The following is a 17,341-nucleotide window of genomic DNA, read 5'->3' as shown; positions in this document are numbered from 1 at the left end:
CATAGGTGAGGTGTTTGCTTGGAGTGTTTGGCAGTTGTCATAGCAACAGGCTCCTTATCGTCTAGGGTTGATGTCATTTGCTGGATTTGGAGACTGACTGTAAACCACTTCTGATGCTAACACTAACTTTAATTCAGATTGTGTTAATGTATTGTGATTACTATATACATTTTATTTCAAATGGGGCTGTCCCTAATGTGATGGGTATAATGTTATTTAGTTTTTTTTTTTTTTTTTAATTGTGCTTGTTTTTACACTGTATTATATCTTTGTCAAGAATACTAGTTTTAGAGCCTGGCAGTGGTTGGTGCACACCTTTAATCCCAGCACTTGGGAGGCAGAGGCATGCAGATTTCTGAGTTCCAGGCCAGCCTGGTCTACAGAGTGAGTTCCAGGACAGCCAGGGCTACATAGAGAAACCCTGTCTCGAAAAACCAAAACCAAACCAAACAAACAAAAGATAGTTTTAGTGATTATCTGTATATTTAGAATGACTTGCTTTTTTGGACTTTATTAATACAATATATTTATTAGTCTCCCTTCTCTCAGACTCTGAGCCAGCCACTTAACTTTTCCAGGCTTACGGAGAAAGTACAGGAAAAAGAACATACAAGGTAGAGGAGACATGGGAGGAAGGACTGTGGAAGGCAGAGGTGGAAATATCTGCTTCATAGATTGAAATAGATGAGGAAAGTCACCATTAGGCAAAGGAGTCCCATGGCTTCTGAGAGGGCAAAGCTCAGAATCACATAGGAGATGAGCTGGTACTTTGGAGAAGGGTTCCTGGCATAACCAGTCATGAGACTCCCCAAATAGTTCCAATTCAGCCACCCCAACTCTGGCAGCCAAGCCCTAATGAACTCAGCTGTAGTGCTGATGTCCCTTGAAGTGCCAGGGGCTTGGAAGCTGTAGCTCGGGGCAGTGAGCATGGGATGTGAGATTGCCAAGCCAAGGTTCCACAGTCCTTGAGCTAGAGATGAACTTTGTAGGTGAGCTCAGGAGTGGGTGGAGGTGAACCTGGAGCACACCTACATTGTTAGGGGTGAGGAGCTGAGGAAGGGGAGCAGCTGCAAACAAAGACAAGACAGATGAGTTTTGTATTTGTTTTTTATTTTGAGATAGGATATTACCATGTAGTGCTGACAGGACTCACTATATGGTCCTTACTGGCCTTGAGCTCACAGAAATGTGCCTGCCTTTGCCTTCCCAGAGCTGAGATTGAAGGTGTGTACCACCATGCCTGATGCTGTCACGTGCTTACTTTTACTTAGTGAGCCATTTACTTGACCTGGACCAGCAAACTGTTCTTCAGTGACAGAGTCCTAAGTGCGAGGTGGCCAGGAGATGGGAAAACAGAGGATAGACCAGGTGGGACCAGGCACAAGCTCTTGCACAAGCTCTGCCAGGAGCGCTTACTGGGAAGTAAAGCATCAATCTCATGGGAGAAATGGGACAGAGGCAGCAGAAGCTGTCATGGAATGGGACCAATTAGGAAGCTAATCAAGTGTCCTCGTACAAGGACAACATAGGGTATCTTAAGAGCATCAGAGACAAAGCAATCCCCTTGGTGGAAGTGTTGGGTTCTCAGAATCTGAACCCACAACCCCCAAAAGGCCCTGACTCAGGCGACTTCTGGCTCTGCCAAGTATGTTTCTGATTTTAGATCTGAAACTGTGTTCCTTTTTGATACATCATAGCCTCAGGGAAGGCTTGGGCTCAGCCCAGCCCTCAGTAGACACTTGGATTATTTGAGTTTGTCCTCCCTAATGCAAAAGCATATAATTTGTGATGTTAAAATTTTTGGGTGGCTGCCGATATGGCTCAGCAGTTAAGGGCACTGACTGCTCTTCTAGACATCCTGAGTTCAATTCCCAGCAACTACATGGTGGCTCACAACCATCTGTAATGAGATCTGATGTCCTCTTCTGTTGTGTCCGAAGACAGCAACAGTGTACTCACATAAACTAAATAAATCTTAAAAAAATTTTTTTTTTTGGATATTGATTTTTTTAAGTGAAAAGGAAAGAAAAAATTTAACATATCACAGATTCTGTGAAAATCTTATCCCTGGTCAGGCAGTAGTGGCTCACACCTTCAATCCCAGCACTCAGAAGGCAGAAGATTGGCATGGTGGGATTCTCACGGATGCCATTATTGTGGATTTCCTCAATAGTTTGAGAATGAGTTGACCCAGGGCTTTTACTTCATCTCTAAAACTAGGAGTATAATGGGCTTAAGACATAGCTTCTGAAAGACCTCCTGACCCTCGCTTTTCTATCTTCTTTATCCTCTCATCTCCTGGCCTCCCCCTTCAGACCTTGTTACTGAGAACAGCCTGCTGGTTCAGGTCACCCTAGGAGCCTGCTCACTGATGCTTTTTGTAAACAAGCTTATTGAGTTTACACAGGAATGACTCAAACACTGGACTGGACTCTAGGTTAGGCTCAGGCTCTTGTCCAAGTGAGTCCCACTTACCTCCTAGCCAACACTGCCTTGGCAAGTTCCCTGTATCTGTCAGACAGAGTGGTGTAGACCAACTCTTCAGTTGCCCAGGGCTGTGGAGCAAAGGCTTGTGTGTTGTCTAGCATGATGAAATTTAATTATGTGTCTCAAGCTATGACCTATTTGGAGGTCCCAGTTCACCAGCTATAAGCTGGTCAGTGTTGGAAGGATGTGTACTCTGAAGCTCAGGTCAGCATGGCAGAAAGCTCAGGAAGCCCTTTGCCAGCATGATAACTGCAGTGGTACGTCATAGATGTGAAGACTCAGCCTATCCAGGAACAAGCCACGTAGAGGCAGAAATCAAACAGTATCTTTCAAAGAATTGGTTACCATTCTTGACTATCAGCAGCTAACTAGAAGCCTCACCCTTGGGGAGAAAATTTTGGTTTTTGTTTTTCAAGACAGGGTTTCTTTGTATAGCCCTGCCTGTCCTAGAACTCACTTTGTAGACCAGGCTGGCCTCACACTCACAGAGATCAGCCTGCCTCTGCCTCTTGAGTGCTAGGATTGAAGGTGTGCGCCACTACTGCCTGGCCAAGGAGATTTTTTGTTGTTGCACATTCCTTTTTTGGTTTGGTTTCTCTTGCTGTGATGAAGCTATGATCAAACAAACTGGAAGAAAGAAAGAATTTATTTGGCTTATAGGTTACAGTCTATTATTGAGGGAAGTCAAGCAGGGACCTAGAGGTTGTAACTAAAGCAGAGACCATGCAGGAGTGCTGCTTCTTGGCCTGACTCCTTCCCTCTGTCTCAGTTACCATTCTTCTAAGGCTCAGACTCATCTGCCCAGGGATAGCATCACCCATGATGCAGTGTGCCCTCTTATATCAATCAGTTACTAACTTAAAAAAATGCCTCTCAGACATGTCACAGTTCAATTTGATGGAGACAATCAACTAATTTCGTCTTCCCAGATGTGTGAACTTGACAACTAGTATTAGCCATCACCCTTCCTGAAAATTCCAGACCTCTTTTCTTGGAGAGAGAATAACTCAAGAAGTCCCAATATCCTTCTAGTATCTAGACAACTCTTTTATGTTGTGGTGTTTGGGGTTGAACCAAAGGAGTTTCACATTCTCTAAGCACACACTATCACTGAACTACACTGTTAACTTAAGACCTTTCATAAGGATTCTTTGTGGGAACGCTCTTGAATCCTGCTCACTCCAGTAAGTAGGGTCCAATCTCTGTGACTTCTCCCTGCTTGGGGAGCAGCACCCAGGAGTTATTTCTCTGTTGCAGAGATGGCTGTACAATTCCACCGTGCTACTGTGCTCCAGATACATTTCTGTGACTGGCAGTGGGCCTGGGAGTGGAGGCAGAGCTTGTCTGCCCACCAGGCCCTGGTGGTGAAGCTGGCCGGGAGGATGGTCCTGCGGAGGGCCTTTACACACTGGAAGCACTGTATCCTTCTTTGTACTGGAATGTCCATCTCCCCAGAGTGTCCCTAGTGTGAGGAGCTGGATGCCTTAGACATCCATCCTTACATTGTCTATTCAGGTCATGACTCATGCTCTACTTCAGCTTAATTTCTTGTGTTTGGTGAGCTAGGTAGGTTTCTATTTCTGTGATAAACACCATGACCAACAACATTTTAGAGAGATGCTGACAGTTTCTACTCTATCATTAAGGGGCATCAGGATAGGAACTCAAGGCAGGAACTGAAGCAGAGGAACGATCATCCCTGGTTTGTTCTCCAAGGCTTGTTCAGCCTGCTCTTTAAACAGCCCAGGACCACCTGCCCAGTGGTGGGACCACTTGTAGTGGACTGGGCCCTCCCACCTGAGTCTTTATTAAGAAAATGTCCCACAGACTTACCTGCAGGCCAGTCAGATGGAGGCAATTTCTCAGTTGAGAGTTCCTCTTTCTAAATAATTCTGGCTCTGTCAAACTTTGAAAAAAACTAATGAACACATGAGGGCAACCCAAAGCCTCACAGCAGTCATTGTCCAGTGGGGGAACTGCTATGAAAGTGGGTCTTGTCAGTATAGTGTGATTGTGCTATGGAAGGGTTGTATGAAAACCATCCCGTGTGCCCATATCTCAGGAACAAGGAGGCAGAAGCATCTTAAATGCAAGGCTAGCATGACCACACCATCCAGCCCCTAGCTCCAGCCCCTAGTTCCAGCCCCTAGCTCCAGACCCTAGCTCAGACATTTTTGTTTTAAATAAAAGTTTTTGGCATCCTAGGAAGTTGAGGCAAGGATGAAGCATCCGAGCTGAGTGTCAGTCCTAGGTGACTGCAGGTTCTTCTGGCAGAGACTGGGTATTCATACAGGGTTATTGATGAACTACTAATGTTCAAGAATATGCAATAAGGGCTGAAGAGATGGCTCCGCAGTTAAGAGCACTGGCTGCTCTTTCAGAGAACCCCGGTTCAATTCCCAGCTCACATCTGTCTGTAGCTCCAGTTCCAGGACTTGTAATGCCCCCACAGAGACATACATGCAGTCAAAACACCAATGAGTATAAAAATAAGTCATATATTTAAAAACTTTAATGTGGTGGCCTGGTGGCACATGCCTCGAGTCTCAGCACTCAGGGCAGACACAGGCAAATCTCTTTGAGTTTGAGGTCTGCCTTGTCTATTAATGAGTTCCAGGCCAGCCAAGGCTATGTAGTGAGACCCTGTCTCAAAAAAAAAAAAAAAAAGTGTTGATTGTTGTACTCGGGGAGGGTCAGGGTGGGCTAGGGGCTTTCGTTCCCTCTGTGCCCCCCTCAGGGATTTACTCTTTATCCTGACGAGCTCAGAGCTTCAGACGAGTTCATAAGAATCAGTGCACTGAAATTTGTGCTTTAGAAAAGATGTTTCTAGGGCCAGTGAGATAGCTTGCTGCCAAGTCTGATGACCTGAGTTTGAGCCTTGGAACCTACTTGATAGAAGGAAGAACAGACTCCTGCAAGTCGTCCTCTGACCTTCACCACGGCACATACATACACACAAATAGAGATGCATGTAACACAGAGAAGTATTTTAAAAGAGAAGATAGATGGCCCTAGAGACTTGCCCAGAAAGCCCACCTGTGTGCAGTCACGTAAGGGCCGAGTCAGAAGCGGAGCGGCTGCGAGAGAAAGTTGAGCAGAGCAGAGAGGTGGTTTGCTGCTGAGTACATGAGGGTTGTGGGAGGAGAAAAGATCTGCACACCCAAGCTTTTAGCTCAGCCATCTGACTGGATCGTGGTACCAGACAATGCAAGTTCTGCTTGCTAGATGATGATTCCAAATGCTTATAGAAAGTAATAGCAAGTAATCTCAGGTACTTTTTGCCTTACATAAAATGGGCATGACCTGGCTTTTTGATAGAACTTCCCTGGGTCACTAAGAGAAGACAGGTGACTGTCAGCCCACTCAGCAGGCCTGTTATACTTAGAGGCATGCCCCTAGGTGGCCCACAGGAAGTATATATATTGTGTAGAAACCTTGTTAGACTGGAGGCCTTAACTTCCTGTCAGACATGTTGCTACAGGCAGAAGAGGCTGCCCAGCGCGAGGCAGCAGCTGAACACCGCCAGCACTACCTGCTGGTAAGAGCCTGGGGCAGCTGCGGAGGCGCGCGCTCAGGGCTCCTGCGCTCAGGGCTCCTGCGCCATAGCCCCTGAGTGGAGCAGTTCTCAGTTAGCTGTAGTCTGTGCTTGCATTTTGAAGCTGAGAAAGTAATGAGTAAAGTCAGAGATTTGGAGTTGAAAGGGGAACTGACCCTGGGTCTTTACACAGTAGACCTCTTTTGAGTGGCAGAGATCAAAGTCTTGATCTTAAACCTAAGTCAAGGTCTGGGGAGTTGATTCCTGTTTTGTGGGCTGCCTCTCCTGTAGGAGCTGGTCTTCAGAGGCTTTTAGGAACCTCTGGTGCTCCACAGAACACAGTGAATACCCCTAGCTCTGTCTAACCACAGAACACAGTGTGAAAACCCTTAGCTCTGTCTAATCTCTTCTCTCTGGTACTTTGCTTATATAGTATGTATGCAATTGGTGACAGAGTTGGGAATGTGGCCCCAAGGATTCCGTCCTAGTGTCTTTTTCTGTTGAAAACAGGTTGGTTTTCCCATGTAAGTTAATACAAGGAATACAGTCCTTAGGAGACAGGAACAGATACCCATCTCACAAATAATTGTAGATTCTGACAAGTTGACAATGAGTACCAACCATCACAGATTCACCTGAGATCATTCTGGCAAACTGCTTTTATAATTACGTAAATGTATTACATTACATTAACTCTTATGTGGTTCCCAAGTCTGGGATTAGAGGCATGTATCACCATGCCCAGCCAACATTCAACCTCTTAGAATTCTTTTTCATATGGGTCAAGGGAAGTCCCCCAGTTAGAGGCAACGCTGTGTTTTTTGTGTGAAGGCAGTGTTACTGAGCCTGCTGGGTAAGCTAGTTTCTATTAGGAACTTGGTAGCAAAACTGCAGAGAACTGGAGCAGTCCCGAACCACAGTGGCTTCCAGTGATGCTTTCCTTGTTCACACTTCCACAGCTCCTAATGCACCTTTATAACCCCTCTTGTCATGTCTCTGGGTAGTATTCTTGCTTTAGAGCCTTCAAAGACAACGTGACCCAGGCCCGACTACAGCAAACAAGAAAGAAGCTTGCTCAGCAGCTGCGTGACACTACAGTAAGACTCTCCTGGCCCCAACCCCAGACAGGGCTCTGCTGTATGGGTAGCTCCGGGTGGCCTCAAGCTCACTGTATAGTCTGTGCTGGTCTAGAATTCACAGTCCTCCTGAGTCCTGAAATTACAGGTGTACTGTGCACAGTACTTGATTTCCTTTAGACTCCATAATCATACTGCCTGTTTCCATTGTTAGTCTGTACCTGCTGATAGAGAAATTTGTTTTAGCCTCTTTAGTGTTCCCTACCCACCCCGTCCTACTACTGGAGTTTGCTAAGAAAACCAGGGCTTGATTTGGATGTTAAGGACTGGCTTTTCTCTTGACCTAGGGTATTGTTAGACAGTATAGACCCCACGGAGTCCTGTACTTGAAAGGCTGTTGGTATGTTTCCCCCATAGGCAGTTCCCTTCAATGGTTTGTTGAGCAGGGGCAACAATTCTCTTCATTGGTTTTATTTCTGAGTGTAGATTTTTTTAAAATGATTAAGCACATGATCTACATACTATGTAGCCTCAACATTCATTAGTATTTTGCCTCAAAATTTTCCCTAAATGACTTCAAAGTAAATTATAAACACTTTGGTATGCATCACCCCCAAACAAGTAGTTTTACATCGCAGGACCATCCAGGCCATTTTCGGATTTTCACAGTTGTCCTTGAAAACATCTTCTCAAGCAGTGTTACACTTCATTGTTATTCCTCCTTTGCCTGTCTGAAGACAGTCTTGCTGTATAGCCCAGATTGTCTCCATTTTCCATCTTTCTACGTTTCTTCCCCCTACATCTTAGTTATTATGTCTCCTCAGCCCCTACTCTACAGAAGTGTTCTCTCGAGCCATACTCTGTATTCTAATTAAGAAGTCTCAGGCTTACTCTCTCTTGTTCTTTCGCCTCTCGTTTTCTTACTCTCTTTCCTCTTGCCCCCTTGCTCCCCTCTCTCCTCATCCCCTTCTCCCCTCTCTCCACGTGGTCATGGCCTGCCTCTGCTTCTCTAGTCTCTCCTTCTCTCTGCCTTTTCCTGCCTCTACTACTCTCTTAACTCCCCTCCCATGCCCTAAATAAACTCTATTCTATACAAAAAGAAAAAAAAATTCTCAGAGCTACTAGAAGCATCTTTAAACTGGCCCAGATTATGTCTCCCTAGGCCAGCTGCTTTGAGTGAGCTGCCCCAAAGTGGGGCAATGCTTCCTTTGGGGACTCGGAGTGAGCTGGGAGTCAGCTCTTACACCAGGAGCCCTCTCTCTTCTCATCAGGATAAACTCAGTTTTCTTCCTGTAGTTGCTTCACAGGTTCTGGAACCTCTGGCAGTCTCGAATTGAGCAGAGGGAGGAGAGGGTACAGACCCCCTCATTGCATGCAGCCCTGAGCCACTACAGGTAGGAGCTGGCTTCAGCCTTGGCCTTTCTAGGGACACCTGGTTAGTTTGATGCACAGTTGTCCAAGAGCAATTACTCTGGCCTGAGTTAGTGCCAGACTCAGAAAGGTCTTTTAGCCAGACGTTGACAGTGCCCTTAAACCCAGTCCTCTGGTCTGCATAGCGTGTTCCAGAACAGCCAGGGATGCACAGTGATGCCTGTGTGTATATTTTCTGGCACCTTCTCTGTGTACATATCAACTATACTCTGACATGCTTGCACAGGACTGTCACTGGAACAAAACACAGAAAAAAGCAAGCCAGCAAACAAAAAAACATAAGGTGAAAGCCACACTAGTCATTATGGCTCCTCAGTGTGGTTTGCTTTTGGCAGGTTGATGGCAGTGAAAAGACTACCAATGTGTGAGCCTATTCCATCATTGCCACTGCCTCCCTTCTGCAGGCTTTTTGTGTGTGTGCATTGTGACTGGTGATAGAACTCAGCAGCAAAGTGCTTGCTTAGCATAGGCAAGATGAGTTTGAGCCCCTTTGCACAGAAGCAAAAGATTTAAAAAAAAAAAAAAAAGACCCTGTGAGTTGCTAATGTTAAAGGGTCAGGTTAGGAAGATATTTGGGGCTCAGTCTATATGGAAATAGGGAATGTCCTCTTAGTGTTAGTCATCCTGTTAAATGCACTTATTTTAAAGTAAATATCTATGAAGGAAAACTAGAAATATATAAAAAGAAAGTGTAAAATAGGCTCTCTACTTCCAAGCCAGAGATGTTCATATATTAAATAATGTCTTGACTCCTTTCCTTCCTCAACTCATGGTGTTACCAGGTTAATCTGCAGTTACTGGTCCAGTTTTGGAGTTTTTTTTTTTTTTTTTGAGACAGGGTTTCTCTGTATAGCCCTGGCTGTCCTGGAACTCACTTTGTAGACCAGGCTGGCCTCGAACTCAGAAATCCGCCTGCCTCTGCCTCCCAAGTGCTGGGATTAAAGGCGTGCGCCACCATGTCCGGTGGAGCTTTTTATTATGATTGATTGATTGTTCTAGGGATCCAGTGCTTCTCACATGCTAAGTAGGTGTTCTCCCACAAATTACCTCCCCAGCCTCAGAGCACATTTTTAATGAGTCAGTAAGAATCCTAGTAGTTTTGGCTGGAGAGATGGCTCAGCACTGAAGAACACAGACTGCTCTCTCAGAGGTCCCAAGTTTAGTTCCCAGATCCCACAGAGTGACTAGCAGCCATCTGTAACTCCTGTTCCAGAGGACCCAATGCCCTCTATGGACATATACACATGGTATACACATACATGCAGGCAAACATTTAGACATATACAACTGTAAAAGAAAGAACAATTCAATTCAGAGTTGTCAAGGTATGTCCCTATTCTAAATCCTGGTTTACAAAATTAAGCATGTTATCTTCACATCTGGTATCATTTATATGGAAGTGAGATCAGCCCTGGGGTTTGGCCATAACTCCAGGAAGTTTGGAGATTTCTGTCTTAAATCCCAGACATACTGTGCTTGGTGCTCTACTGAAGTTTCCAAATGAGTCATCAAGGGCTGGAGTGTAGCTTAACCGTAGGCCACTTGCTTAGCACATGTGCCCTGCAAAAACAACCAACCAACCAACCAACCAACCACCAACCAGCCAGCCAACCAGACCCCAAGAAAATGCTAGAAGTTTAAAGCCAGCTAAAATCTAAGTTCAGGAGTTGGTGGTTTCAGGTCAGAGAGTATGTTCTTCACTTTCTTCTCTTCGAGGATGAAACTAGTAAGTCCACAGGGTGCACTGAACCCCCAAGAAGTAACTGTACCAGATACGACTGCTTAAAACTCAGTAAAATCTTATGAGCGTGAAACCTGGCAGTATTGATCTGTAGTTCTTTGGTTTTCTGTGTTTTGTTCCAGGGTGACAGTCCTACACAAGTGTGTCAGGGTGTGGCTACGGTATGTGCACAAGAGACAATGGCAGCAGGTATGGAGCACATTGGGGCAGACAGCTCAGCTGTCTACTAGTGGCGTTGTGTGGAGAAGGCCTGTGCAGCAGGTCTGGTTCTGGTCTGGAGGTGCTAGGAAAGCACTGGAGCCTCCCTCAGCCCTCGCTGGGTCAGATCATGCACAAGCCCTGCCCCTCTCCCTCTCTCTTATGCCCCAAAACGCTGGGATTGTGCGAGTGTGTCGACATGCCTGGCCCCCACACAAGAGAGACTTACTACACACCGGCTTTGCCTTAGACCCTGTACTATGTTGATGTGCTATGACACAAAAAAGAACTCCTGTGCTCCCAGCCCCAGGGTGGCAGGGAAGTGTGACATACAGGTCACTTTTGACAGTTGTCATGGGTGTCTGGAATGCTAAATGAAAGTTTTTGTGTGTTCATGTAAGAGAGAGATGTGTGCAGGTATGTGTGTGTATGTGTGCGTGCATGTGTATGTGTGTGTAATGTCTACAAGTGTCCACAGAGGCTACTTAGAGCTGGTGTGGAGTTGCTTGATGTGAACGCTAAGAACCAAGCTGACGTTCTCTGGAAGACCAGGAATCGCTCTTAACAGTTGAGTCGTCTCTTTAGCCCCTAAGGGTATTGATACCAGAGTGAGATTTAATAGGGATATCAGTTCACTTGATGATACCTTCATGAAAAGTGCCCGTGTTTGGCCGTCTTTGGCAGTAAAAGGAAGACATAAACTAAACTTCCCTCAGTTATTTTGGCACTGCCCTCTTTGCTACATCGATGTTGTCTGCTGCTACAGTCTGGTGAACATCTAGGCTAGCTCTTCACAGCCGTGGAATAGAGTGGGAGTTTGGAGTTAGGTACAGACTCTGCCTAAGCTGTCTCTGTCTCTCAGGCCACCCTTCATAGCTCCCCTCTGCCACTCCACTGCTAGTCACTCATAAGTGTTCTGAGTGTGTCTGCCCCTTGCTGACCCTGTAGCTCTGTAGCTCATGACCTTGTCAGCATAGGGGCTTCCTCCACCCTTGCCACTGCCTGTGTGATAAATCAGAACATTAGCATACAGTTGTGTGTTGATTTTTCAGTTAGCTTGTAGCTGCTGTTTCATTTGTTTGTTTGTTTCTGAAACAGGGTTTTTCTGAGTAGCCCTGGCTGTCCTCCAACTCTATCTGTAGATCAGTCCACCTGCTTCTGCCTCTCCAGTGCTGGGATTAAAGGCATGCACCAACACTGCCCAGCTTCTGCAGTGATGTTTAAAATTCCCATTTTTGGTGATTTGAATATACTGGAGAACATTCCCCAAGGGCTGGGTTTAAAGGCGCGCAGAATCACACCTGCCTAGCCTGGTGCTAGTCTGGCATGCCTAGCCCGGTGCTAGTCTGGCATGCCTAGCCCGGTGCTAGTCTGGCATGCCTAGCCCGGTGCTAGTCTGGCATGCCTAGCCCGGTGCTAGTCTGGCATGCCTAGCCCGGTGCTAGTCTGGCATGCCTAGCCCGGTGCTAGTCTGGCATGCCTAGCCCGGTGCTAGTCTGGCATGCCTAGCCCGGTGCTAGTCTGGCATGCCTAGCCCGGTGCTAGTCTGGCATGCCTAGCCCGGTGCTAGTCTGGCATGCCTAGCCCGGTGCTAGTCTGGCATGCCTAGCCCGGTGCTAGTCTGGCATGCCTAGCCTGGTGCTAGTCTGGCATGCTAGCCTGGTGCTAGTCTGGCATGCTAGCCTGGTGCTAGTCTGGCATGCCTAGCCTGGTGCTAGTCTGGCATGCTAGCCCGGTGCTAGTCTGGCATGCTAGCCCGGTGCTAGTCTGGCATGCTAGCCTGGTGCTAGTCTGGCATGCTAGCCTGGTGCTAGTCTGGCATGCTAGCCCGGTGCTAGTCTGGCATGCCTGTCATAGCTCAGAGCAGTGCTCAGCTGAGGTGCTGACTCATTTGCATGGGTGAGCTGTCCTTGACCACATCACAATGTTTCAGGTTGGCTATCTGGAAGTTGGGTGTGATGGCACATACCTGTAATACCAGCACCGAAGAGACACAGGTAGAAGTATTGCTGCAAGTTCAAGGTCAGTCTGAATAGTGAGGTTCAGACCAATTTGGGCTGCATTGTGAGACTACCTCAAAAAAAGGAACCAGGTGTGTGGGTTCATACCCACCATCTCAGCACTCAGGAGGTAGAAACAGAAGATAAGAAGTTCAAGGTTGTCTTCAGATGCACAGCAGATTCCAGGCCAGCCTGGGCTACACAATACCTTGTCTCATACAAAACAAAACAAAACAAAACAAAACAAAAATGTAGTTTGAAAAAGGGAGCTTGCCTGCCTATCATTTTAGTGCCTGTGAGGTGGAGATGTGAGGATCAGTAAGTAGTTCAAGGTTATTCTTGGCTGTTTAGTGAGTGTTGGCTATCCTAGGCTACATAAGTCCCTGTTTCAAGAAAACAAACCAGGCCACTGTAGGCGCGCTTCCCTGTTCACCTCTGACTCTGAGAATCTGTCGCCATCCACCACCATGGTGAACTTCACAGTAGTTCAGATCCGTGCCATCATGGACAGGAAAGCCAACATCCAGAACATGTCAGTCATCTCCATGTGGACCACGGCAAGTCCACGCTGAACAACTCCCTTGTGTGCAAGGCTGGCATCATTGCCTCCGCCGGAGCTGGGGAGACACGTTTCACTGACACGCGCAAAGATGAGCTGGAGCGCTGCATCACAATCAAGTCCACCGCCATCTCCCTCTTCTATGAGCTCTCTGAGAACGATCTGAACCTCATTAAGCAGAGCAAGGATGGCTCGGGCTTCCTCATCAACCTCATTGACTCCCGGCCATGTGGACTTCTCTTCAGAGGTGACAGCTGCCTTGCGTGTCACCGATGGAGCTCTGGTGGTGGTGGACTGTGTGTTTGGCGTGTGTGTGTGTGTGTGTGCAGACAGAAACGGTTCTGCGCCAGGCCGTTGCTGAGCGCATCAAGCCCATGCTGATGATGAACAAGATGGACCAGGCCCTGCTGGAGCTGCAGCTGGAACCCGAGGAGCTCTACCAGACCTTCCAGCGCATCGTGGAAAACGTCAACGTCATCATCTCTACCGATGGCGAGGGTGAGAGTGGGCCCATGGGCAATATCATGATTGACCCCGTCCTGGGCGCTGTAGGCTTTGGTTCTGGCCTGCATGGCTGGGCTTCACCCTGAAGCAGTTTGCGGAGATGTACGTGGCCAAGTTTGCAGCCAAGGGCGAGGGCCAGCTGGGTGCAACTGAGCGTGCCAAGAAAGTAGAGGACATGATGAAGAAGCTGTGGGGAGACCAGTACTTTGATCTGGCCTCATGGAGCCTATCTATCTGGTGGAGATCCAGTGTCCTGAGCAAGTGGTGGGTGGCATCTATGGTGTCCTGAACAGGAAGCGTGGCCATATATCCCAGGTGGCCGGTACCCCCATGTTTGTGGTCAAGGCATACCTGCCTGTCAATGAATCCTTTGGCTTCACTGCTGATCTGCGATCCAACACCGGCGGCCAGGCCTTCCCCCAGTGTGAGTTTGACCACTGGCAGATCCTGCCTGGGGATCCTTTTGTCAACAGCAGCCGCCCCAGCCAAGTGGTAGCTGAGACCTGCAAGCACAAGGGCCTGAAAGAGGGCTGGACAACTTCCTGGACAAACTGTAGGCAGCCTGATACTGCCACATGTTGCACAGTGCCCGCCCATCAGAAGACACCTTGAGACTGTCCCCACAGTGCTCCTCTGGAGGCTGTTGGGGCCACCCTGACATCACTCAGCACTCACTTGGCTACCAATTCTATTTATTTCAGAATTACAAGGCAGCTGGAATCTCTCTGCAGGCTGGACTGGCAGGCCGTGGGGTGGGCGGACATGGCTCTTAACATTTTCAGAGGGAAACACGCAGATGTCCAAAAGTCTAAATAAATGCATTCAGAGGTTTATGAGGTCCATGGCCAAGTGGAGCTCCCCCAGAGGGGGAGGTGGGGTAAGTGAAAGACCCCCGAAGGGAGACCCTCACTCAAGCACTCAAGCCCCGGGACAGCCGCGGACCCAAGAAGACACTGAGACCGTACTCAAAATGTAGAAGGCAAGATTTAATAGAACAACAGCAAGAAAGCACATGGAACATAGACCAGAGCTCTGGGGTCAAAACTCATGCACCTAGTGGTGTAGAGGAGAATCGACGACCAGCCAAAATTTTTCACAGGCTTATATAGTAAAACTCAAAGGGGGGAGAGCTGGGCAGGGAAAGTACAAGTTTACATCACTAGGGGGTTCTGCCAAGGGACAAGGGGTTCTGCCAAGGGAATCTACGTAACTAAGGGGTCATGTCCTATCATTTGGCAATGTACCCGGTTCATTTTGAGGTTGTTCCAGGAGGCCCTTATCTCAAAAATGTTCTTGGAACAGTTTTTAGTTGGGAGGGTTCGAACTCTAGGGTGAGGAGTTCAGAAATGCATTCTGGGGTGAAGAGTTTAGGAGTGTTCCGGGAACAATCTCTAGATGGGAGGGGTCGGGCTCTGGGGTGAAGAAGAGTTCAGTAAAAATTTTTATTCTTCATAAGTACCTCAAGGAAGGCAGGCAGCCTGCCTTAGACTTGCAACCCGGCTGTGCGAATCATTGGAGTAATAAACTACAGTGGTTGATCTGAAAAAAAAAAAAAGAGAGAAAGAAAGAAAGAAAGAAAAGAAAACAAACCAAAAGAAAAAGAGTTTCCATGATGTCCAGGATGATGCAGGTGGGAAGGGCTAGCTCAGGTTAGAAGGGCTAGCTCAGGTCTCTCTTACCCTGCTCTAACTCAGCCTGCTTCTGGAGGAGAGACAAGTCAAAGAGCAGCAGGAGCTTGCCTTGGCCACTACTCTGTAAAAGCCTTTTGCTAAAAATACCACTTGTCCACGTAGCTATCTCAGGAGCACTTCTTTCTGTTTTAGGGAAACAAAAGGTTATTCATTGTGAGTTTCTTTTTAAAGTTAATGTAACCTGGCATGGTGGTGTACACTTTTAATCCCAGCACTTGGGAGACAGAGGCAGGCAGATCTCTGAGTTTGAGGCCAGCCTGGTCTACAGAATGATTTCTGGACAGCCAGGGCTAGACAGAAACTCTATCTTAAAAAACAAAAACAGACAAAAGTATAATGGCCACCAGTGTTGTCTGCTTGTAATTCCAGTGCTTCAGACCTGAGGGGGATGATCATGAGTTTCATGCCAGTCTGAGCTACATACAGTGAGTTTTGGGTCAGCCTGGTCTACAGAGTGAGTTCAAGGACAGCGAGGACTATAGAGAGAGACTCTGTCTCAAACAAACAAACAAGCAAAAGTAACATGTAGAATGGTAAAATATTGACTTGTTACTGAATTGGGAAGATAAGTTTGTGAGTTCATTAGACTTTTTAAGATTTATTTTACTTCTGTGTACAAATGTCTGTGCACATAAGTGCAGTGCCTACAGAGGTCAGAAGAGGGTGTAGGAACATCTAGAACTGGAGTTAAAGACAGTTGTGAGCCACCATGAGAGTCCTGAGTACTGAATCTGAGTCCTGCAGGAACAAGAATGCAGTTAACCACTGAGCCATCCCTCTACTGCCCCTCAGCATCCAGAGTCATTTTTGTTGGCTTAAAAATAAAAAAACAACTATTTTATTGAATTCTAATGTCTCTACCTCTCTTCCAACCCTTGCTCCACCGTAAACCTTTACAACCCCCAACACTAGGTAAGAGAGAAAGAAGGCCAGAGGGAAAGGGGGGTCGAAAACCTCTGTAAGCTACTTCCTGCCGATCAGGGGTCAGGGGGTTGGTGTCCTTGGGGCCAGTCCAATCTTTGTTATCAAAATATCCAGCAAACCAGCAATAGCAAACACAGCCGCAGGGACCAGCAGGGACCAGCAGCAGCAGGCCATCTCCAGAATCCCAAGTCTGCAGCTGGCTACTGTAAAAGGAACATCATAATCACCTGCTGTGAAGTAGCCGCTTACCTCATGCCTGGGGTTAAAACAAAAACATATTTATATAACATATCTGGGTTTTTTAAGAAATGGAAATTCTCACTGCACATTTTTTTTTTTAAAATTATTTTTAGGGGAATAGAGAGATGACTCAGCAGTTAAGAGCACTGACTGCTCTCTTCTAGAGGACTTGAGTTCAATTCCCAGCAACCACATGGTGGCTCACAACCATCTGTAATAGGATCCAATGCCCTCGTCTGTGTCTGAAGACAGCTACAGTGCACTCATATACATTAAATAAATAAATAAATACATAAATCTTTTTTAAAATGTATTTTTAGTTATGTGCATGTCTATTCTGCATATCTGTGCAGAATCTGTGCAGTGTCTGAGTAAGCCCAAAGAGGACCTGAAATTACAGGACTGTGAGTGGCCTGACCTGGGTGTTGGCAACTGTCCACAGAGGTCAAAAGAAGGCATAGGGCCTGCTGGGATTGGAATTTTAGATGGCTCAGAACCACCATGTGGGGGCTGGGAATCAAACCCGGGCGCTCTTAAGTGCAGAGCCCTTTCCAGCTTGCTGTCTGTCTGTCTGCCTGCCTGCCTGCCTGCCTGCCTATCTGTCTGAGACAGGGTCTCAGACAGTCATGGTTGGACTGGCTTCAACTATGTAGACTAGGCTGGCCTGATGTGTGTAAACTAGTTTGGCCTTTAGACTCAGCAGAGATTGACCTGCCTCTGCCACTAGAGTGCTAGAATTAAACATGTGTATCACCAAACCCAGCTTCAGTTAAATACACACACACACATATTCTTACTCATTTGTGTCTAGAAAAATAACACTGCATACGATTAAAGATGCAAATAGTTTCATGTTTCACATTGCTTTTGTTGTTTGGTTTGTTGGTTTTGTTTTGTTGTAAAGATTTATTTATTTAATGTATATGAGTACGCTGTCACTTCAGACACACCAGAA

At 46.8% G+C, this 17,341-nt stretch overlaps 1 protein-coding gene and 1 pseudogene across 33 annotated transcripts in view; both read left to right on the top strand.

The window, feature by feature from the left end:
• Positions 1-17,341, top strand: part of Sfi1 (Sfi1 homolog, spindle assembly associated (yeast)) — a 71,498-nt gene that overhangs the window by 39,457 nt on the left and 14,700 nt on the right. For 20 of the 33 annotated variants that reach the window (XR_003949531.1, XR_001780078.2, XR_001780077.2 and 17 more), the window contains 5 exons: positions 3,745-3,906; positions 5,955-6,025; positions 7,027-7,119; positions 8,395-8,492; positions 10,393-10,459. The exons of 4 other annotated variants lie outside the window; for them this stretch is intronic. Coding sequence is in view for 21 of the 29 variants with exons in the window: in NM_030207.3 (NP_084483.2) it covers positions 3,745-3,906; positions 5,955-6,025; positions 7,027-7,119; positions 8,395-8,492; positions 10,393-10,459 (491 nt within the window). In the remaining 8 variants the exon portion in view is untranslated. Of the gene's footprint in view, positions 1-3,744; positions 3,907-5,954; positions 8,493-10,392; positions 10,460-17,341 lie in introns of those variants that run through there. 9 more of the 33 variants (NM_001363223.1, NM_001363222.1, XM_006514908.3 and 6 more) reach the window with 4 other exon arrangements.
• Positions 12,874-14,415, top strand: Gm11400 (predicted gene 11400; annotated as a pseudogene).

This window comes from Mus musculus, chromosome 11 (assembly GCF_000001635.26).
Source record: "Mus musculus strain C57BL/6J chromosome 11, GRCm38.p6 C57BL/6J".
In the NCBI taxonomy this organism is placed as follows: Eukaryota; Metazoa; Chordata; class Mammalia; order Rodentia; family Muridae; genus Mus; species Mus musculus.
Note: the sequence above shows the minus strand (reverse complement) of the source record. Positions and strands in the feature narration are given on the sequence as shown.